The sequence below is a fragment of the Notolepis coatsorum genome (assembly GCF_963971535.1).
Source record: "Notolepis coatsorum genome assembly, chromosome: 5".
NCBI lineage: Eukaryota > Metazoa > Chordata > Actinopteri > Aulopiformes > Paralepididae > Notolepis > Notolepis coatsorum.
In genome coordinates, this window is record NC_140169.1 from 25,249,387 (window position 1) to 25,268,251 (window position 18,865).

General features: G+C 45.1%; 1 protein-coding gene across 1 annotated transcript in view; it reads right to left on the reverse strand.

Annotated features, from left to right (window-relative positions):
* LOC311228130 (hyccin 2-like) overlaps nt 1–18,865 on the reverse strand; it is a gene marked incomplete at its 3' end in the record, with an annotated part of 330,310 nt that overhangs the window by 104,303 nt on the left and 207,142 nt on the right. Inside the window, 1 exon segment of the mRNA XM_084314043.1 lies at nt 11,538–11,618. Within this exon segment, the coding sequence (XP_084170169.1) occupies nt 11,538–11,618 (81 nt within the window).

Consider the following 18,865-nt stretch of genomic DNA (forward strand, 5'->3'; position numbering starts at 1 on the left):
CAGGGAATGTATTCCCAGTGTCAGAAATACTGTGGGCTAGATTCACAAAGAATGGATTGCACGGTGCAAGTTGCACCCTTACTTGTTACAATTCATTATGAATTGAAAATGGGGGACCCTGATGTAAACAAGATGAAAGTCTTTCTCTGGTCTGCATCCCCTTAACACTTTCACTGCCCAAGGTTAATTCCGTATTAGTCCCTTGAATGCCCAAATCCGCTTCAATGTTAACTTAATATCGCCTAATCTATGTTTTAAATTATGGCTATGTGTCTAATCTGCCCGTCGCTTATCAAAGACTCATTTTCCAGTCAACATTGGCGAGGCAGATTTTTTTTTTATCGCTTCATTTCCGTTTGATAGCATTTTGAAAATCACTCGTTTTCGCAGAAAAACCACACATGCCTATGATAATAGTCTTTTACTGGAATATTCCAAAACGTTGTCATTTGTCGGCCTATTTATGAATCGTTTTCAAATAAACGCTAGATGATCGATAGTATATGTGTGTGCACGCACGTTCGTGCCGCGCGCTGATAATCGCTGCTCTCATTTCCTGATCGTTTTTACAGTGAAACAGCAATATCACATATAGTGGAAACGCTTATATCTCCGTGAAAACGAGTCTGATTATCCTAATACTGATAACATAGATTCCTTACCTGACATCAGATGGTATCCAAATGGTATATTCCAATTCCTGATCACCATTCGGAAAAATCGATAAGTGTATTGATCCAACGTGTATACAGTATAACACATGATCCACGCGGCTCAGCGGCTCCAGAATGAACTCTGGTAACCCCGGCTGCATCAGTGAGACGGAAAATGTGGAGTCAGAAATCCGTTAACCCATTCACTTTCATTGAGTCCACTCCAAAAGGGTGATTTACCATCTGGGAGACGATAGGGGGCGCTTTTTTCACAGCTGAGAGCCTGGGGTGACTGGAATATCCAACGGTAGGCTCGCTTGATGCAATATGATTTCAGATCGCTGATAAAAAAATAAAAAATAAAATACGAGAATTCTCGTGAGTGGGCATTCAACCAGCGGGCGTGGCATCCAAAGTGTTAAAGGAAAACTCCAACATTTTGGGAAATTAGCTTATTTGCCATCTACCCTGGAGTTAGACAAGAAGATACATACCCCTTTTCTTTTCTGTGCATGCAGTAGGAGTAGGAAGACACGCACCGTTAGCCTAGCTTAGCGTCAGTCACTGGAAGTAGGTTCCTCCATTAGCCTTGTTCCAAATGTCGTCCTACTCATACTGCATGCACAGAGAAGAAAAAGGTATGTATTCTTCTTGTCTAACTCCAGGGTAGATGGCAAATAAGCTAATTTCCCAAAATGTTGGAGTTTTCATTTAAAATTGTGTGTATTGAGCCGTACTGTATTGTACCCATTCTGCAATCTGTTAATACAATTTTCATTCAATCAATCAATTCAATGATTGATTGAATGAAAATTTTATTTTGAGTAAATTGTAATTGTAAACCAAATGAGAATATCAATAAAACATTTTTTATCTTTGACTGTGAATAACACCATGCTCAAATTGGTCACCAGACCTGAAAAATCTAAGCAAATTAATAGATGGAAGATGATTAAACAGAAGGTTTTGTAGATACTGAATTCTGCCATCCGGACACATGCTATTTGCTATTTGAAATATGATTATTAGGGATGGGTACCTTTCACATTTGAACCGATACCGGTACCGGTACCTGTGAATCGATACCGGTACCCAACGGTACCTTTTTTCGGTACTTTAGTCTCAAGAAATTTAATTTACCTACCTCAGTCGTAAAAAAAAAATTCCAAACTACAATTTCGACAGTTTTCGGCTTGTCATTGCTCCGACTGCTTTGTTGTTGAATCAAGTCAAATCCTAGGTAAGCATATATTGTGCGTGTGAACGTTGACATGAAAAGAAAAAAGGTAAAAAAAAAAAAAAAAAGTAAAAAAAATAATTAATAAAAGATTTTTTTTTCGGTTTCTCACTTGATTCGATACTCGGTAGTACCGACGTGTTTCGGTTCGGTACCTCAAAAGTACCGAATTCGGTACCCATCCCTAATGATTATAGAATATAGAATATCAGGCATAAAATGGTTATGCGATTAAAATGAGATTAATTAGATTAATTAATTACAAATCCTGTAATTAATTAGATTAATTTTTTTTAATCGCCTGACAGCACTAGTATTTATTACTAAAAGATTTGCACTACCTCTTCCTTATTCTTTTACTTTTTACTGTATGAAGCACAATTCCAGGAGGCTCATACAGAACCAAGCATTTCACTGTAATGTACATGTACCTTATATGTGACAAATTTAATTAAATTTGAAACAATCACAAACGCTCAAAGACCGACAGGCGCACGTGCACACACGCACGCAAGCAAAATACAATCCTTATCTTCAACAATCAAAGGTCCTAGAGTGGCGTGTGTTGCTGAACCCTTTACTAATTAGTTCCAGCTCAATAAGACAGTCAATAGATTCCCTTATCCAGCAGCATCAGGTCAGGAGTGACCCATCTCTCTGCAGACACAGGGAGCTCCAATACAGAAACAAGATACCAACAAAGGCCTCGTTTACACTGAGCTGTTAACGCAATCAGTGCCAGGTATTAGACTGGGCCCGCTGTAGTTAGGCCAGCTTTCCATTACAACTTTTCACTGTGCGTCACGTTGTTTGTAGAGCTAAATCTATATTTTATATTATAGCTATGTATCAAATATCATTGTCAATTGACAGTAAGAACCTTCCGTTCAAGATGCATAAAAGAAATATTTCTTTCATCAATACGTTCCCGTTTTATACCGTGGTGAATATGAGTGTTATATCGGAATGATCTGGGATAATTCCTGCAAGGCTATTTATAAGGCGCTAAGCTAATAACGTTAAATCCATTGCCGTTTTGTCCCTACACACGACAGTTAAAAATCCAAATGCATATGATCGGTATTATGTTCCATCATGAATGCATGAAAGGGGGGGGGGGGGGGGGGGCGGGGAAATCGTTTCTGATTAACACATTGTCTGCCAGGCATTGTGCCCATATGTGTGCCCTCTCTGCCACCGCTGTAAGCCTATGCACTACAGCTCACCTTCTTTGCAGGGCTATAACCTTTTAAATATTATAGCTATATCGACATTACTATGGCCCATTCAACGTCGGATATCTATCGTTCCGGATGTGGGAACGTTATATTTTTCCATTCATACATTGTCGTGTTAGTACCCTCGTGAATATAAGTATGTTTTTGGACTGTATAGCAGTAATTCCTAAAACGCAAGTTGGCGATTGGCGTTTTGTTGGCGATTGGCGTTTTGTTCCTATACATGCTATATTAAAAAATTCAAATGTATATGATCGGTATACATTATGCTTCATCATGCGTGAAGGAAAGGGGGGGGGTCGTTTATAATTCCTTGATTGTCAGTAACGGCTTTTTTTAGTATGGGTTGATACGTTGATCAGATGGATTGCAGTGAAATAAATAAACAATCGAGCTGAAAATAACGTTAGATTCCTCTTACCGTTCGCAGATGAGTCTGGAGGAAAAAAATTCCAATTATTCGATGTCGATCTGCTAGATCCATTTTCCGTTTGTATGATGCAATAAACGCCGAAATCATATTGATTATTGCGTTTCGAAAGCGATCCAATGCACTCAAGTGTGTATCTAGACCCACGTTACAATATATCTCTGGCGGAGGATTTTCCACGATGCACCGAGCGCCACTTCTGGTTTGGCGTGGAGTGTAACTCGCCCGAAATCCACCAGGCGGCGGTATTGAGGCGTTGCAATATCAGACCAGGGTCCAGCTGTGTCCCGGAGGGTGGCTGGATGAATTATGAATGCCATGGCGAAAAAGTTAAATATTGATCCCAAAAACGAGTTGCCTCGTTGTTGGCGCACAACGATTGGCGGGCAATAACGAGTATACTCGTTGTTGGCGCACAATGTGTTAATTGATTGCCAATAACGGCATTCGTTATTAACACAACATAGGCTGATCTGGGGGATGGCTATTAAATCCTTGCACGACCAAGCTGAAATTAACATCAAATTGCTCTTACCTTTGGCCGGTTGTATTCCAAAAATAATCTTCCAATTATTTGATCGCCATCTGGTAGATATGTCCATTGGCCCATGCCATAATCCTTTACTGCATAATGAATTCGGCATCCCAAAGAGTATTCCATGCGATGGAGTGAAGCCCTCGCTTCAGACTAACAAAAAAGTCCGCCCGGAGAGATTTCAGTGTGACACCTGGTCTGCAACAGGGGTTACTGCATTCTCGAGACAGCGCCACTACCAGGATCTGGCCGGTACTGCACCTTCGGACTCCCAATATGCCTTTTCCAGCCAAAATACAGCTCTGTGACAGTGAATAGGATATTAATATCGAGAAAAAAAAGAAAAACTAACCAAAAACGTAATATTACGTGGCTGGCACCCAACGGTTGTCGGGCAAACACGTAATATTATGTGGATGGCCCCGAATGAGTTAATGTAAGTCCAGTCCAGGACTGGAGCCGAACATTCAAATGGGTTCGTAATTCGGTATATTGACTGTGAGGTGTGTGGTTCGCTCTGACTGAGGTGTGTGGTTCGCTCTGACTGAGGTGTGTGTTCGCTCTGACTGAGGTGTGTGTGTGTTCGCTCTGACTGAGGTGTGTGTGTGTTCGCTCTGACTGAGGTGTGTGTTCGCTCTGACTGTGAGGTGCATGTGTGTTCGCTCTGACTGTGAGGTGCATGTGTGTTCGCTCTGACTGTGAGGTGCATGTGTGTTCGCTCTGACTGTGAGGTGCATGTGTGTTCGCTCTGACTGTGAGGTGCATGTGTGTTCGCTCTGACTGTGAGGTGCATGTGTGTTCGCTCTGACTGTGAGGTGCATGTGTGTTCGCTCTGACTGTGAGGTGCATGTGTGTTCGCTCTGACTGTGAGGTGCATGTGTGTTCGCTCTGACTGTGAGGTGCATGTGTGTTCGCTCTGACTGTGAGGTGCATGTGTGTTCGCTCTGACTGTGAGGTGTGTGTGTGTTCGCTCTGACTGTGAGGTGCATGTGTGTGTGTTCACTCTGACTGAGGTGTGTGTGTTCACTCTGACTGAGGTGTGTGTGTTCACTCTGACTGAGGTGTGTGTGTTCACTCTGACTGAGGTGTGTGTGTGTTCGCTTTGACTGAGGTGTGTGTGTGTTCGCTCTGACTGAGGTGTGTGTGTGTTCGCTCTGACTGTGAGGTGCATGTGTGTGTTCACTCTGACTGAGGTGTGTGTGTTCACTCTGACTGAGGTGTGTGTGTTCACTCTGACTGAGGTGTGTGTGTTCACTCTGACTGAGGTGTGTGTGTGTTCGCTTTGACTGTGAGGTGTGTGTGTGTGTTCACTCTGACTGAGGTGTGTGTGTTCACTCTGACTGAGGTGTGTGTGTTCACTCTGACTGAGGTGTGTGTGTGTTCGCTTTGACTGTGAGGTGTGTGTGTGTGTTCACTCTGACTGAGGTGTGTGTGTTCACTCTGACTGAGGTGTGTGTGTTCACTCTGACTGTGAGGTGCGTGTGTGTTGGCTCTGACTGTGAGGTGTGTGTTCATCTGACTGTGAGGCGTGTGTGTGTGTTCATCTGACTGTGAGGCGTGTGTGTGTGTTCATCTGACTGTGAGGTGTGTGTGTGTGTTCATCTGACTGTGAGGCGTGTGTGTATTCATCTGACTGTGAGGTGTGTGTGTGTTCATCTGACTGTGAGGTGTGTGTGTGTTCATCTGACTGTGAGGTGTGTGTGTGTGTGTGTTCATCTGACTGTGAGGTGTGTGTGTGTTCATCTGACTGTGAGGTGTGTGTGTGTTCATCTGACTGTGAGGTGTGTGTGTGTTCATCTGACTGAGGTGTGTGTGTGTTCATCTGACTGTGAGGTGTGTGTTCTGACTGAGGTGTGTGTGTGTGTGTTCATCTGACTGTGAGGTGTGTGTTCTGACTGAGGTGTGTGTGTGTGTGTTCATCTGACTGTGAGGTGTGTGTTCTGACTGAGGCGTGTGTGTGTTCATCTGACTGTGAGGTGTGTGTGTGTGTGTTCATCTGACTGAGGTGTGTGTGTGTTCATCTGACTGAGGTGTGTGTGTGTTCGCTCTGACTGTGAGGCGTGTGTGTGTGTTCGCTCTGACTGTGAGGCGTGTGTGTGTATTCGCTCTGTGAGGCGTGTGTGTGTTCGCTCTGACTGTGAGGCGTGTGTGTATTCGCTCTGTGAGGCGTGTGTGTCTGCGTGTTCGCCCTGGCCCCTGACTGAGGTGTGTGTGTTCATGATTGAAATTTAAAATCTGATTAATCGCCCATCCCTACTCTTCGTAGTGTGCACTAGTGCAATTCTACTCCCAATTCACAAATTGATTGATCGTTTCAGACTGAATAGAAATACTATATTCCTGAGGAGAACATGGGGCTGTTATGTTGCCTTAGTAAACATTGAGGAGGAGGTGCGCATGCAGACCAAAGCAGTCAGGTCGAGCAGCACAGCTGCATTCAATTAATGTCCAATGTAGAGGGAAGTATGCAGCACCTGGCACGTGGCTGCGTATGCTCCTCAACATCCTGTACCTCGTGGCTACTTACGCTCCTCTACATCCTGTACCTCGTGGCTACTTACGCTCCTCGACATCCTGTACCTCGTGGCTACTTACGCTCCTCTACATCCTGTACCTCGTGGCTACTTACGCTCCTCTACATCCTGTACCTCGTGGCTACTTACGCTCCTCTACATCCTGTACCTCGTGGCTACTTACGCTCCTCTACATCCTGTACCTCGTGGCTACTTACGCTCCTCTACATCCTGTACCTCGTGGCTACTTACGCTCCTCTACATCCTGTGCCTCGTGGCTACTTACGCTCCTCTACATCCTGTACCTCGTGGCTACTTACGCTCCTCTACATCCTGTACCTCGTGCCTACTTACGCTCCTCTACATTGTGTACCTCGTGGCTACTTACGCTCCTCTACCTTGTGGCTACTTACGCTCCTCTACATCCTGTACCTCGTGGCTACTTACGCTCCTCTACATCCTGTACCTCGTGGCTACTTACGCTCCTCTACATCGTGTACCTCGTGGCTACTTACGCTCCTCTACATCCTGTACCTCGTGGTTACTTACGCTCCTCTACCTTGTGGCTACTTACGCTCCTCTACATCCTGTACCTCGTGGCTACTTACGCTCCTCTACATCCTGTACCTCGTGGCTACTTACGCTCCTCTACCTTGTGGCTACTTACGCTCCTCTACATCCTGTACCTCGTGGTTACTTACACTAATTGAACGCAGCTGCGTTGCTAGACTTGGCTGCTTTGGGTGAGAACGGACCATCACAATACAAATTCCACACACTGATGATTTGAATCATTGAGTACTTGTTTTTATGCGTTTGGAGAACTCGCCTACTAAAAGCCCATCCCTAATGAATATCATGCATCGATTAGTTAATAATAATAATAATAATAATGAATTGCATTTATATAGCGCTTTTCTAGACACTCAAAGCGCTTTACAATGTAGAATGGAAATTGCCTCCTTCACCACCACTGGTAGCACCCAACCTTGGGCTACGCAGGCTCAATGGCTGCCATACACTGTCACCAGGCACACATCACACTACACAATGGCTGAACGGCTCAGGAGACAGGGGTTGATATCAGTCAATTAAGGGGAAGGGATGATTAGGGGGCCTTGATGTCAGAGACCTGATTGGCAATTTGGCCATGAACGTCGGGGAACCCCCTACTCTTTATGATAGGCGTCCTGGGTTCTTTAACACTTCCTGCGCCAAAAACGTCGTACAACGGGTTTCAAGTTCATGCGAATTCTGCCAGATCACGGCGTACAATGTTATTTTGATCATATTTCATATTTTCGCCATGGTATTCATATTTCCCTCACAGAGCCTTGTCTGATGCTGTGGGACTCGGCACAACTCTGCAACGCTTCAATACTGCCACCTGGTGGATGATCGGCGAGTTGCCAAACCGGAAGTGGCCGGTTGGATATCGGTGCGTCTCCTAAATCCGTCCAGCCACTCGCATATCGTCGCGGGACTCAAGACACACACCGTGGATATGGATCGCTGCCATAACTCAATAATCGACATGATTTGGGCGTGTATTAGTATTATACAAACCGGAAATGGATCTACTCGATCCCCATCAAATAACTGGGATCTTTTTGCTCCAGTGTCATCGCCCAACGGTAAGAGGAGGCTGACGTTATTTTCAGCGTGAGTGTTTATTATTATCCATACAAACTGCTCTGATCTATATATCACCCATACTACATGAAGCATTTAACGACGATCACGGAATTATAAACACCCCCCCCCCCCCGTTCACCCGCGCATGATCAGTCATAACGTTTAGGACCATGTACAATTGACATTTTTAATATAGCGTGGATCGGAACCAAACGGTATTTGATAATCTATATATGCATTTATGCCTATATCTCACGTTCTAGGAATTACTGCAGAAAACGATAAAAACATATTTATACTCTAGACGGTATTTTCGTATGAATGTGTGAATGAAAAAGTAAAACGTTCCTACATCCTGAACGATAGATAATCGATGTTGAATGGGCCATAGTAATGTCAATTTAGCAATACAATTTAAAAAGTTATAGCCCTGCAAAGAAGATGAACATCTCCATAGACTTAAAGTGCTGGCAGAGAATGGTATAAGATGATCAAACTCTGTGGCAGTTAATGTGTTAACGACATAAATTAAGTCAGTTACACTAACGATAACGCAGAGAACGGAGTGTATTCCACAGGTTCAATGGTCATTGAGGCATAATGGGGACTGCAAGGTAGAGAGTTGGAGAGCAGCAGGGACTATTTATATAGAACACAAGAGACACAGTTAATGTATCACTGCATCAAATGTCCTGTTTCACTATGTTACTACGTGAAAAAAGGCACATATGCTGTCTCTCGAGGGTTAATGCTGCTTCTTCTCATCCAAAGTTAAGGATGTATTGAAAGTCACTTTTGGAACATTTTGTAAAACCACCTGATAAACATAATATCTAACCCTCATTCATTTTGACTGGTAACCCTGGTCTGTTAACGACTCATTCTGTTTACATAGCAGCAGCACCGGGAGCTGGCTCTGTCTGTTATCACCTCTATAGAGAGCGAGAGAGAGAGAGATATGCAGGAAACAAAGAGCTGCCAAGAGATAAAGATCAAACAGGTAACAGAACAAACAACAATGAACAAACAAGAAAGGGAAGAAGGAAATATGCAACCGAGAAAGAAAGAAAGAAAGAAAGAAAGAAAGAAAGAAAGAAAGAAAGAAAGAAAGAAAGAAAGAAAGAAAGAAAGAAAGAAAGAAAGAAAGAAAGACCAAAAAGGAGTGTTGAAAGGAGGAGGAGGTAAAAACAGCTACACCTATTAGGGGAGAAATCAGTCATCAACTGGAGTCAAGTCAGTTTTTAAGTGTAACAACTAGAGTTGGGCTCCATTAGTCGAATACATTTTGGACCTGGTTCTAAGGCGGCGGTTACACCTTTCGTATCATCTTCGTATTGTTGTCATATGCGTTTCGCCGCGACGTCGTGCGCCTCGAGTCACACTTTCGTTTTTTTTTTTTCGTTTTTGTCACCCGAGCACACTGATGTAGTACACTGCCAAAGCAGTAGGTGGCAGTAGGTGGCAAACATGAAGGCAATTTCAACCAATCAGAACTTGTGCCTGCAAAGCAAAAATGTCAACAAGGCGGCCACCATCTTTTGCCTAGTTACCCAATGCAGCAATTCTTTTTCAGCAAAGCCTAATAAAAGTGCAATAAACAAAACGGATACATTCACTGTGTGTTCTGCCTGTCATTTGTTGATGAAACAAAACTAACATCAACACAAGTGACCACCAAGAGCGGATAGTTTAGTCTAAAAAAAGATCGGTAGCATTGTTAGCTGCATGCTAACGTCAATGGAGTATGCCATTATAACAATATAGCATTGTGGCTAGAAGCTAACGTTAGCTCACGCTACTTAGCCAGCACCAAACTGATGATATCGTGAGCTATCAGTAGTTAGATAACATTAGAGACAACGCTGTGTGTATTAAACAAAGGTGAATAGATGACTGGGCCATTTTGTTTAATGCTTGTTAAGTTGAAAGAGGAGCTCTGAGCTAACAGGGTCTGAATCCTGATAGCTCATGTTAGCCAGCTGCTCATGCAATCGGTAATGCTAACAGAATGAATGGATGTAAACTTTATTTAACATATTGCATATGGGTACAATACAATAAGGCTCAATACAAACAATTGTTAAGGGAATGCAGACTGTTGTAGCTTGGACTGGGGTCCTTATAACAATAACTTGACAACACATAGTAGCTGCAGCTATTTGGTTTGGGACTGCTGTCACCGGAAGGGCACGCAGATGGTATCTACTGCGCATGGGCGTTTTCGCAACAACGGCTCATGCAGACTACACGGTGTTGTCGGCGCGTTTTTTTGCGTTTCTCCAAAACGCAAACACAATTTAGCGTTTCAGCCGTATCCACAAAAAAACGCCAAAAAACGCATTTCTGTGTAATAGGGACATGAAACGTATTCAAAAACGTATAAAAAAAACGCCAGGAATACACTAGTCTAACCATGGCCTAAGTCAGTAAAACACTTGGATTCATAATGTTGTTCTTTCTTTCTTTCCTACCCCCAAAATAATAATATAAAAAGAAGAGAAAATAAGCTTTCAAACCACAATGTAGTGAACAGGATGTAATCAAAATGTGATGGCAATGCATCAAGAATGGAGTGATAATTGTAATTGCCCTAATAATGGTAATCAAATGGAATCCTCATGTCCCACTCCTATTAAAGGACCATATTTGTCATTTTCCCAGTGTTTTATTTGAAGTCTTGATATCCATAAGAAGATAGTTTTGCGGTTTTAAGTACCAAAAAACATCTCAATACAGGTTTACATCTCCTCTCTTCTCTCAGGAGCTCTACCATGAACAGGCTGTTTTGTGTCTTTAAGGTTCATTAATATCATACATCCATATTTCCTCCCATCTTGTAACTTGCTAGCTCCGTAACGAAATTACCAAACAGCATTTTCTTCCGCATACAAGGTTGGAAGGAGCGTATAGTTGTGACATCACAAACTTACGGAAGTCCACACGACTTGTTTAAAAAAAGACACAGTTTCTGAATACTGGCCTGTGTGCATTTCTCTGTGGACTGAGCCATTTGATACCTTCACAGTGTTTATAAAGTAGCACCTAGACCTGCTTTATAATCAAACAACCAATGGAGATCTCCATTTCTACAATATGGGAACTTAAAAAAAAAAAAAAAAAAAAAACAGATTAATTCGCCACACTGACACACACATCCTCACCTGACCCCTACACAAACACACAAACCCCCCCCCGGTGAAGCTGCAACCCTCCTCGTTCTCACACGTGCTGCATACATTATGTTAATGACAGACAACATTGAACTGAACAGAATTGAGAGCGGGCAGACGTCTCACCTCGTGATAAACTGACGGTTTGGACAGCGAAGGAATCGTGAAGGACAGGAGCTTACTGTTGCCGTCTTTGTCCACTATCTCCTGTAAAACCAGAGGGGAGGGGGGTGGGGACAGAGAGGAGGAAGGTGTTTTTTTACTGAGCTTTAACAAGGCTTTATTGTGTCTTTATCCAAGTGTGGCACTGACTGGACACAGCTACACAAAACCACAGACGGCAAAAACAACACATTCAAAATGAAATGACATTAACCTGCTGCAATGCGTCCATAACAATACGCTGCATGTCCGTAACGCTGCAGCAGGTCCCTTTAGGGGGGGGGGCATGTAGACAGCATGTTCAGAGCAGAGAGGAGGGAGGGACAAAGTCTGATGCTGATTGGTCGTCGCTAGCATTTTATCCCCATCACCCAGTGCAAAAGTAGAACCGCTTGTCATGTGGAGCTGGAAGCGTACCTGAAGTGTACCTGATGTGTACCTGAAGTGTACCTGAAGTGTACCTGATGTGTACCTGAAGTGTACCTGAAGTGTACCTGATGTGTACCTGAAGTGTACCTGATGTGTACCTGATGTGTACCTGAAGTGTACCTGAAGTGTACCTGATGTGTACCTGAAGTGTACCTGAAGTGTACCTGATGTGTACCTGATGTGTACCTGAAGTGTACCTGATGTGTACCTGAAGTGTACCTGAAGTGTACCTGAAGTGTACCTGATGTGTACCTGATGTGTACCTGAAGTGTACCTGATGTGTACCTGAAGTGTACCTGATGTGTACCTGAAGTGTACCTGAAGTGTACCTGAAGTGTACCTGATGTGTACCTGATGTGTACCTGAAGTGTACCTGAAGTGTACCTGATGTGTACCTGGTACCTGATGTGTACCTGAAGTGTACCTGGTACCTGATGTGTACCTGAAGTGTACCTGGTACCTGATGTGTACCTGAAGTGCGCCGTTTCATAGAAAATCATGAGCAGAGAAGATTCTGAACGTAATCCCCAAATCCCTGATGGACGGATCGGACAGCGAGTCCAGTTTAAGGGCCCTTTCTCACTCACTCTATTCGTTTCTATTTCGTTCCGTTCTTCCCGTACCGAGATCTGATCCGAACTCCCCCCCCCCCCTCTCCCCCCTCTAGTTTGTGTACACACTTCATTCTGGGTGCGCTCTGGGTTTTGTTTACGGTTTGCGTTTTGAGCTTGTAAGCTTGCCGTAGTCGATGATGTCACGCTCGAAATGTAAACACAGGAAGTGTTCACACGGAGACTGGAGAATGGATCTTGATATAAAGATACAAATAACTAATAAATATGAAGTTATATTTGAACCTCTGTTGTCAAGCCTTGTCAATATAACCCACCCCCCTTTTCTCACGAATGGAACTCTGTTGTAGAGCCCGCTTTTGATCGTTTTGCAGCGTTAACAATAACGCTAAGCTAACGGCTAACGCTAACGTTACTGCAACATACTAGTAACATTGCTCGAGCCTCGCATCGATTATATTGAATGTCATTGATCTACTGGTCGACCGAAAATGTAAACGGGAATGTCTTAACACGACTGCGGACTCTGGATGTTGATATAAAATGAACAAATTGCCAATAAATATGAAGTTATATTTTATCACGAATGGATGGTGTTGTAGAGTCCGCTTTTGAGCGTTTTGAGCGATCTACTGGTCGACCACGGCCGACTTGTTGGGCACCACTGGTCTAATAGAAATAAATGCATTCGAACAATGTTATAGACATAGAATGGCAAACAAAATTTATGACGTTATGTCAGCACCAGGCGCCACGCCCGTGAAAAGGTACAAGCTCGCAAAGCCACACCCCCCGTTCTCCCGGGACCGACCCCGAGACCACCTCTGCCAGCTGGTCCCGTTCAGCGGGGGGTGAAACGATTCAGCGCCGACTCGCACCCCAAAAGTGGTGAGTGAGAACACTGCCCCCCGTGCTCCGGGACGGTGATTCGATACAAAAGGCTGAGTGTGAAAGCCCCCTAAGCCCCGAGGAGAGAGAGGGACCGCGTCCCCGGGGTTTGTTCTAGGAGAGAGAGGGACCGCGTCCCCGGGGTTTGTTCTAGGAGAGAGAGGGACCGCGCCCCCGGGGTTTGTTCTAGGAGAGAGAGGGACCGCGCCCCCGGGGTTTGTTCTAGGAGAGAGAGGGACCGCGCCCCCGGGGTTTGTTCTAGGAGAGAGAGGGACCGCGCCCCCGGGGTTTGTTCTAGGAGAGAGAGGGACCGCGCCCCCGGGTCCAGTGGGTTTGTTCTAGGAGAGAGAGGGACCGCGCCCCCGGGGTTTGTTCTAGGAGAGAGAGGGACCGCGCCCCCGGGGTTTGTTCTAGGAGAGAGAGGGCCCTTTCTCACTCACGCTATTCGTTTCTATTTCGTTCCGTTCTGCCCGTACCGAGATCTGATTCGAACTCCCCCCCCCCCCTCTCCCCCCTCTAGTTTGTGTACACACTTCAGTCTGGGTGCGCTCTGGGTTTTGTTTACGGTTTGCGTTTGAGCTTGTAAGCTTGCCGTAGTCGATGATGTCACGCTCGAAATGTAAACACAGGAAGTCTTAACACGGAGACTGGAGAATGAATGTTGATATAAAGAAACAAATAACTAATAAATATGAAGTTATATTTGAACCTCTGTTGTCAAGCCTTGTCAATACAACCCACTCCCCTTTTCTCACGAATGGAACTCTGTTGTAGAGTCCGCTTTTGATCGTTTTGCAGGGTTAACAATAACGCTAAGCTAACGGCTAACGCTAACGTTACTACATGCAACATACTAGCTCGCATCGATTATATTGAATGTCATTGATCTACTGGTCGACCGAAAATGTAAACGGGAATGTCTTAACACGACTGCGGACTCTGGATGTTGATATAAAATGAACAAATTGCCAATAAATATGAAGTTATATTTGAACCTCTGTTGTCAAGCCGTGTCAATATAACCCACCCCATTTTATCACGAATGGGTGGTGTTGTAGAGTCCGCTTTTGAGCGTTTTGAGCGATCTACTGGTCGACCACGGCCGACTGGTTGGGCACCACTGGTCTAATAGAAATAAATGCATTCGAACAATGTAGACATAGCAATGGCAAACAAAATGTATGACGTTATGTCAGCACCAGGCGCGACGCCCGTGAAAAGGTACAAGCTCGCAAAGCCACACCCCCCGTTCTCCCGGGACCGACCCCGAGACCACCTCTGCCAGCTGGTCCCGTTCAGCGGGGGGTAAAACGATTCAGCCGCGTTTCGCACCCCAAAAGGGGTGAGTGAGAACACTGCCCCCCGTGCTCCGGGACGGTGATTCGATACAAAAGGCTGAGTGTGAAAGCCCCCAGAGGGACCGCGCCCCCGGGGTTTGTTCTAGGAGAGAGAGGGACCGCGCCCACAGGTCCAGTGTGTTTGTTCTAGGAGAGAGGGACCGCGCCCCCGGGTCCAGTGGGTTTGTTCTAGGAGAGAGGGACCGCGCCCCCGGGTCCAGTGGGTTTGTTCTAGGAGAGAGGGACCGCGCCCACAGGTCCAGTGTGTTTGTTCTAGGAGAGAGGGACCGCGCCCCCGGGTCCAGTGGGTTTGTTCTAGGAGAGAGGGACCGCGCCCACAGGTCCAGTGTGTTTGTTCTAGGAGAGAGAGGGACCGCGCCCACAGGTCCAGTGGGTTTGTTCTAGGAGAGAGAGGGACCGCGCCCACAGGTCCAGTGTGTTTGTTCTAGGAGAGAGAGGGACCGCGCCCACAGGTCCAGTGGGTTTGTTCTAGGAGAGAGAGGGACCGCGCCCCCGGGTCCAGTGGGTTTGTTCTAGGAGAGAGAGAGAGAGAGAGATAGAGCGATAGAGCGATAGAGAGATAGAGAGAGAGAGAGAGAGAGAGAGAGAGAGAGAGAGAGAGAGAGAGAGAGAGAGAGAGGGACCGCACCCCCGGGTCCAGTGGGTTTGTTCTAGGAGAGAGAGAGAGAGAGAGATAGAGCGATAGAGCGATAGAGAGATAGAGATAGAGAGAGAGAGAGAGAGAGAGAGAGAGAGAGAGAGAGAGAGAGAGAGAGAGAGAGAGAGAGACCGCGTCCCCGGGTCCAGTGGGTTTGTTCTAACAGTCTGGTGCACTAAAGGGTTGTTCATCCCGCTCTGCTCGCCGCTGAACCCGGCATCGAAAGCCAAACGCCGTCTTCATAACTTAAACCACTTAGTGGCCCAACGACTACAGAACTAAAAGCTCAATGAAACAGTTTGAGTTACTACATGACTGGGCAGCTGGTGCAGGTTATGTACTTGGACGGAGAAAGCGCTTAGCAACAAGGGAGGTTCAGGATGCAGCACACGGCAGGCACCATCTTGTTAAGAACGCAGCACACGGCAGGCACCATCTTGTTAAGAATGCAGCACACGGCAGGCACCATCTTGTTAAGAACGCAGCACACGGCAGGCACCATCTTGTTAAGAACGCAGCACACGGCAGGCACCATCTTGTTAAGAGTGCAGCACACGGCAGGCACCATCTTGTTAAGAGTGCAGCACACGGCAGGCACCATCTTGTTAAGAATGCAGCACACGGCAGGCACCATGTTGTTAAGAGTGCAGCACACGGCAGGCACCATCTTGTTCAGAATGCAGCACACGGCAGGCACCATCTTGTTAAGAATGCAGCACACGGCAGGCACCATCTTGTTAAGAACGCAGCACACGGCAGGCACCATCTTGTTAAGAATGCAGCACACGGCAGGCACCATGTTGTTAAGAGTGCAGCACACGGCAGGCACCATCTTGTTAAGAATGCAGCACACGGCAGGCACCATGTTGTTAAGAGTGCAGCACACGGCAGGCACCATCTTGTTAAGAATGCAGCACACGGCAGGCACCATCTTGTTAAGAATGCAGCACACGGCAGGCACCATGTTGTTAAGAGTGCAGCACACGGCAGGCACCATCTTGTTCAGAATGCAGCACACGGCAGGCACCATGTTGTTAAGAGTGCAGCACACGGCAGGCACCATCTTGTTAAGAACGCAGCACACGGCAGGCACCATGTTGTTAAGAACGCAGCACACGGCAGGCACCATGTTGTTAAGAGTGCAGCACACGGCAGGCACCATCTTGTTCAGAATGCAGCACACGGCAGGCACCATCTTGTTAAGAATGCAGCACACGGCAGGCACCATGTTGTTAAGAGTGCAGCACACGGCAGGCACCATCTTGTTCAGAATGCAGCACACGGCAGGCACCATCTTGTTAAGAACGCAGCACACGGCAGGCACCATCTTGTTAAGAACGCAGCACACGGCAGGCACCATCTTGTTAAGAAGGCAGCACACGGCAGGCACCATCTCCACGTGGGGACGTCGTAAACAAGGTGCAGGATAACCAATGATGACCATTGTACATTTTAATGGGCAATTCCTTTATAAATAGCACATTACGTACAAGGACCTTTTTTCTTAGTACACATATAATCACAGTATAGTAGTAGTAGTAGCAGGGCACGAAATTAGAGCCCGCCACCCGCCAATGGCGGGCAGATTTTTTACGTTTGGCGAGTGACACAGAGGTCTGCCCGCCACCTGGCGTGTAGTTCATATCGATACTCTTATTTTGAAAATCCTGTGCGGGTCTCATTTCCGCCCCAAGCGCAGCTCCAGTCATAATATCGATGGCTCCGGCAGTTAGCAACATTCGGTTCATATGATAATACATAACATACTTATTTTGAAAAACCCTGTGGCAACGAGTCGTATCCGCCCCAGTCCGTGCTTCTGCTCATATCAACACAGAGGCAGTCTGCTCTAGTCTAGTGCGGACCTCCGTGAGCTAACGTTACTGTTTAAACCAGTGGTCACCAACCTTTTTAAGCCCAAGATCCCTTTTTTCTTTTTTGGTGAAGGCAAGATCTACCTATTGAAGCGTTGAGAGAAAAAGACAGCCAAGATTGTACTTTAAACTAAATGACTTTTATTTGCCTGTATTCTAATTACATGCAATGCTTTGGTCCAACATTAAAACGTCAAAGTAGAACTATTATGTACTTTCTCAGTCAGTGCTAAGTGCAGTCATCTTATGCAGCATCACTTTTCACATCAAAACAAAAGTAGAAGTGTAATGTGGACTTTCTCATATTATTAACATTGACAAACATATTTACAATTAGCATTTTATAAAGTAGAACTGTAATGTGTACTTTCTCAGTCAGTGCTAAGTGCAGTCAGTGCTACTGTAAGTGCAGCATAATTTTCACATCAAAACAAAAGTAGAACTGTATGTGTACTTTCTCAGTCAGTGCTAAGTGCAGCATCACTTTTCACATCAAAACAAAGATAGAACTGTAATGTGGACTCTCAGGGTAAGATTTAAAAAAAGAAAAAAAAAAAAATCATGGAAAGATCTACAGGGACAGTCTCAAAGATCGACCAGTCAAGATCAAGATCGACGGGTTGGTGACCACTGGTTTAAACAATGACCCAGTCAACTATTCACTTTTAGTTTAATACATGACGAGGCATTGTCTAACGGTATCTAGCTGGCTAGCTACTGATAGCTGCTGATATCAACAAATGCTCCAGCAATAGTCGAGTACATAATACCTCCGTTCGCTCGTTAGCTCACGTTAGCTCTATATGTCCCAGTAAACTAAATAGTTCACTGAGGCGTTGTCTTAATGTTATCTAGCCGGCTAGCAGTAGCTCCTGATATCAATGTCTTATAACATTGATTCGATGCGTATTCGAGCTGAGGGCATGCTGAATGTGATTTGACCAACGCACAGTATACCGGAGAATCCTGGCTGCATCTGGAGGCTACTAAGTATACACACAGACAGTGGAGCTGTTTGCAGATAGCGAGAAGTCACTTCAGAGAGAGAGAGATTACAAATTTAACTCTGGCCTCTTTAAGTGTCTATTCTTCAACGTAATAGCTTATCTACTTGAAATGTACTGAAAAAGATTTATAATGTGACACAAAAATGCGTATTTTTTTGGCCTGTAAGAAATATGCTTGGCGGGTAGAATTTTCCCATCTACCCGCCACTGGCCGGTGAGTCAAAAAGTTTATTTCGTGCCCTGAGTAGTAGTAATAGTGGTAGTAGTAGTACTAGTAGTAATAGTAATAGTAGTACTAGTAGTTGTAGTAATAGTTGTAGTAGTAGTAATAGTTGTAGTAGTAGTACTAGTATTAGTAATAGTTGTAGCAGTAGCAGTAGTAGTAGTAATAGTTGTAGTACTAGTAGTAGTAGTAATAGTAATAGTTGTAGTAGTAGTACTAGTAGTAGTAGTAGTAGTACTAGTAGTAATAGTTGTAGCAGTAGTAATAGTTGTAGTAGTAGTACTAGTAGTAGTAATAGTTGTAG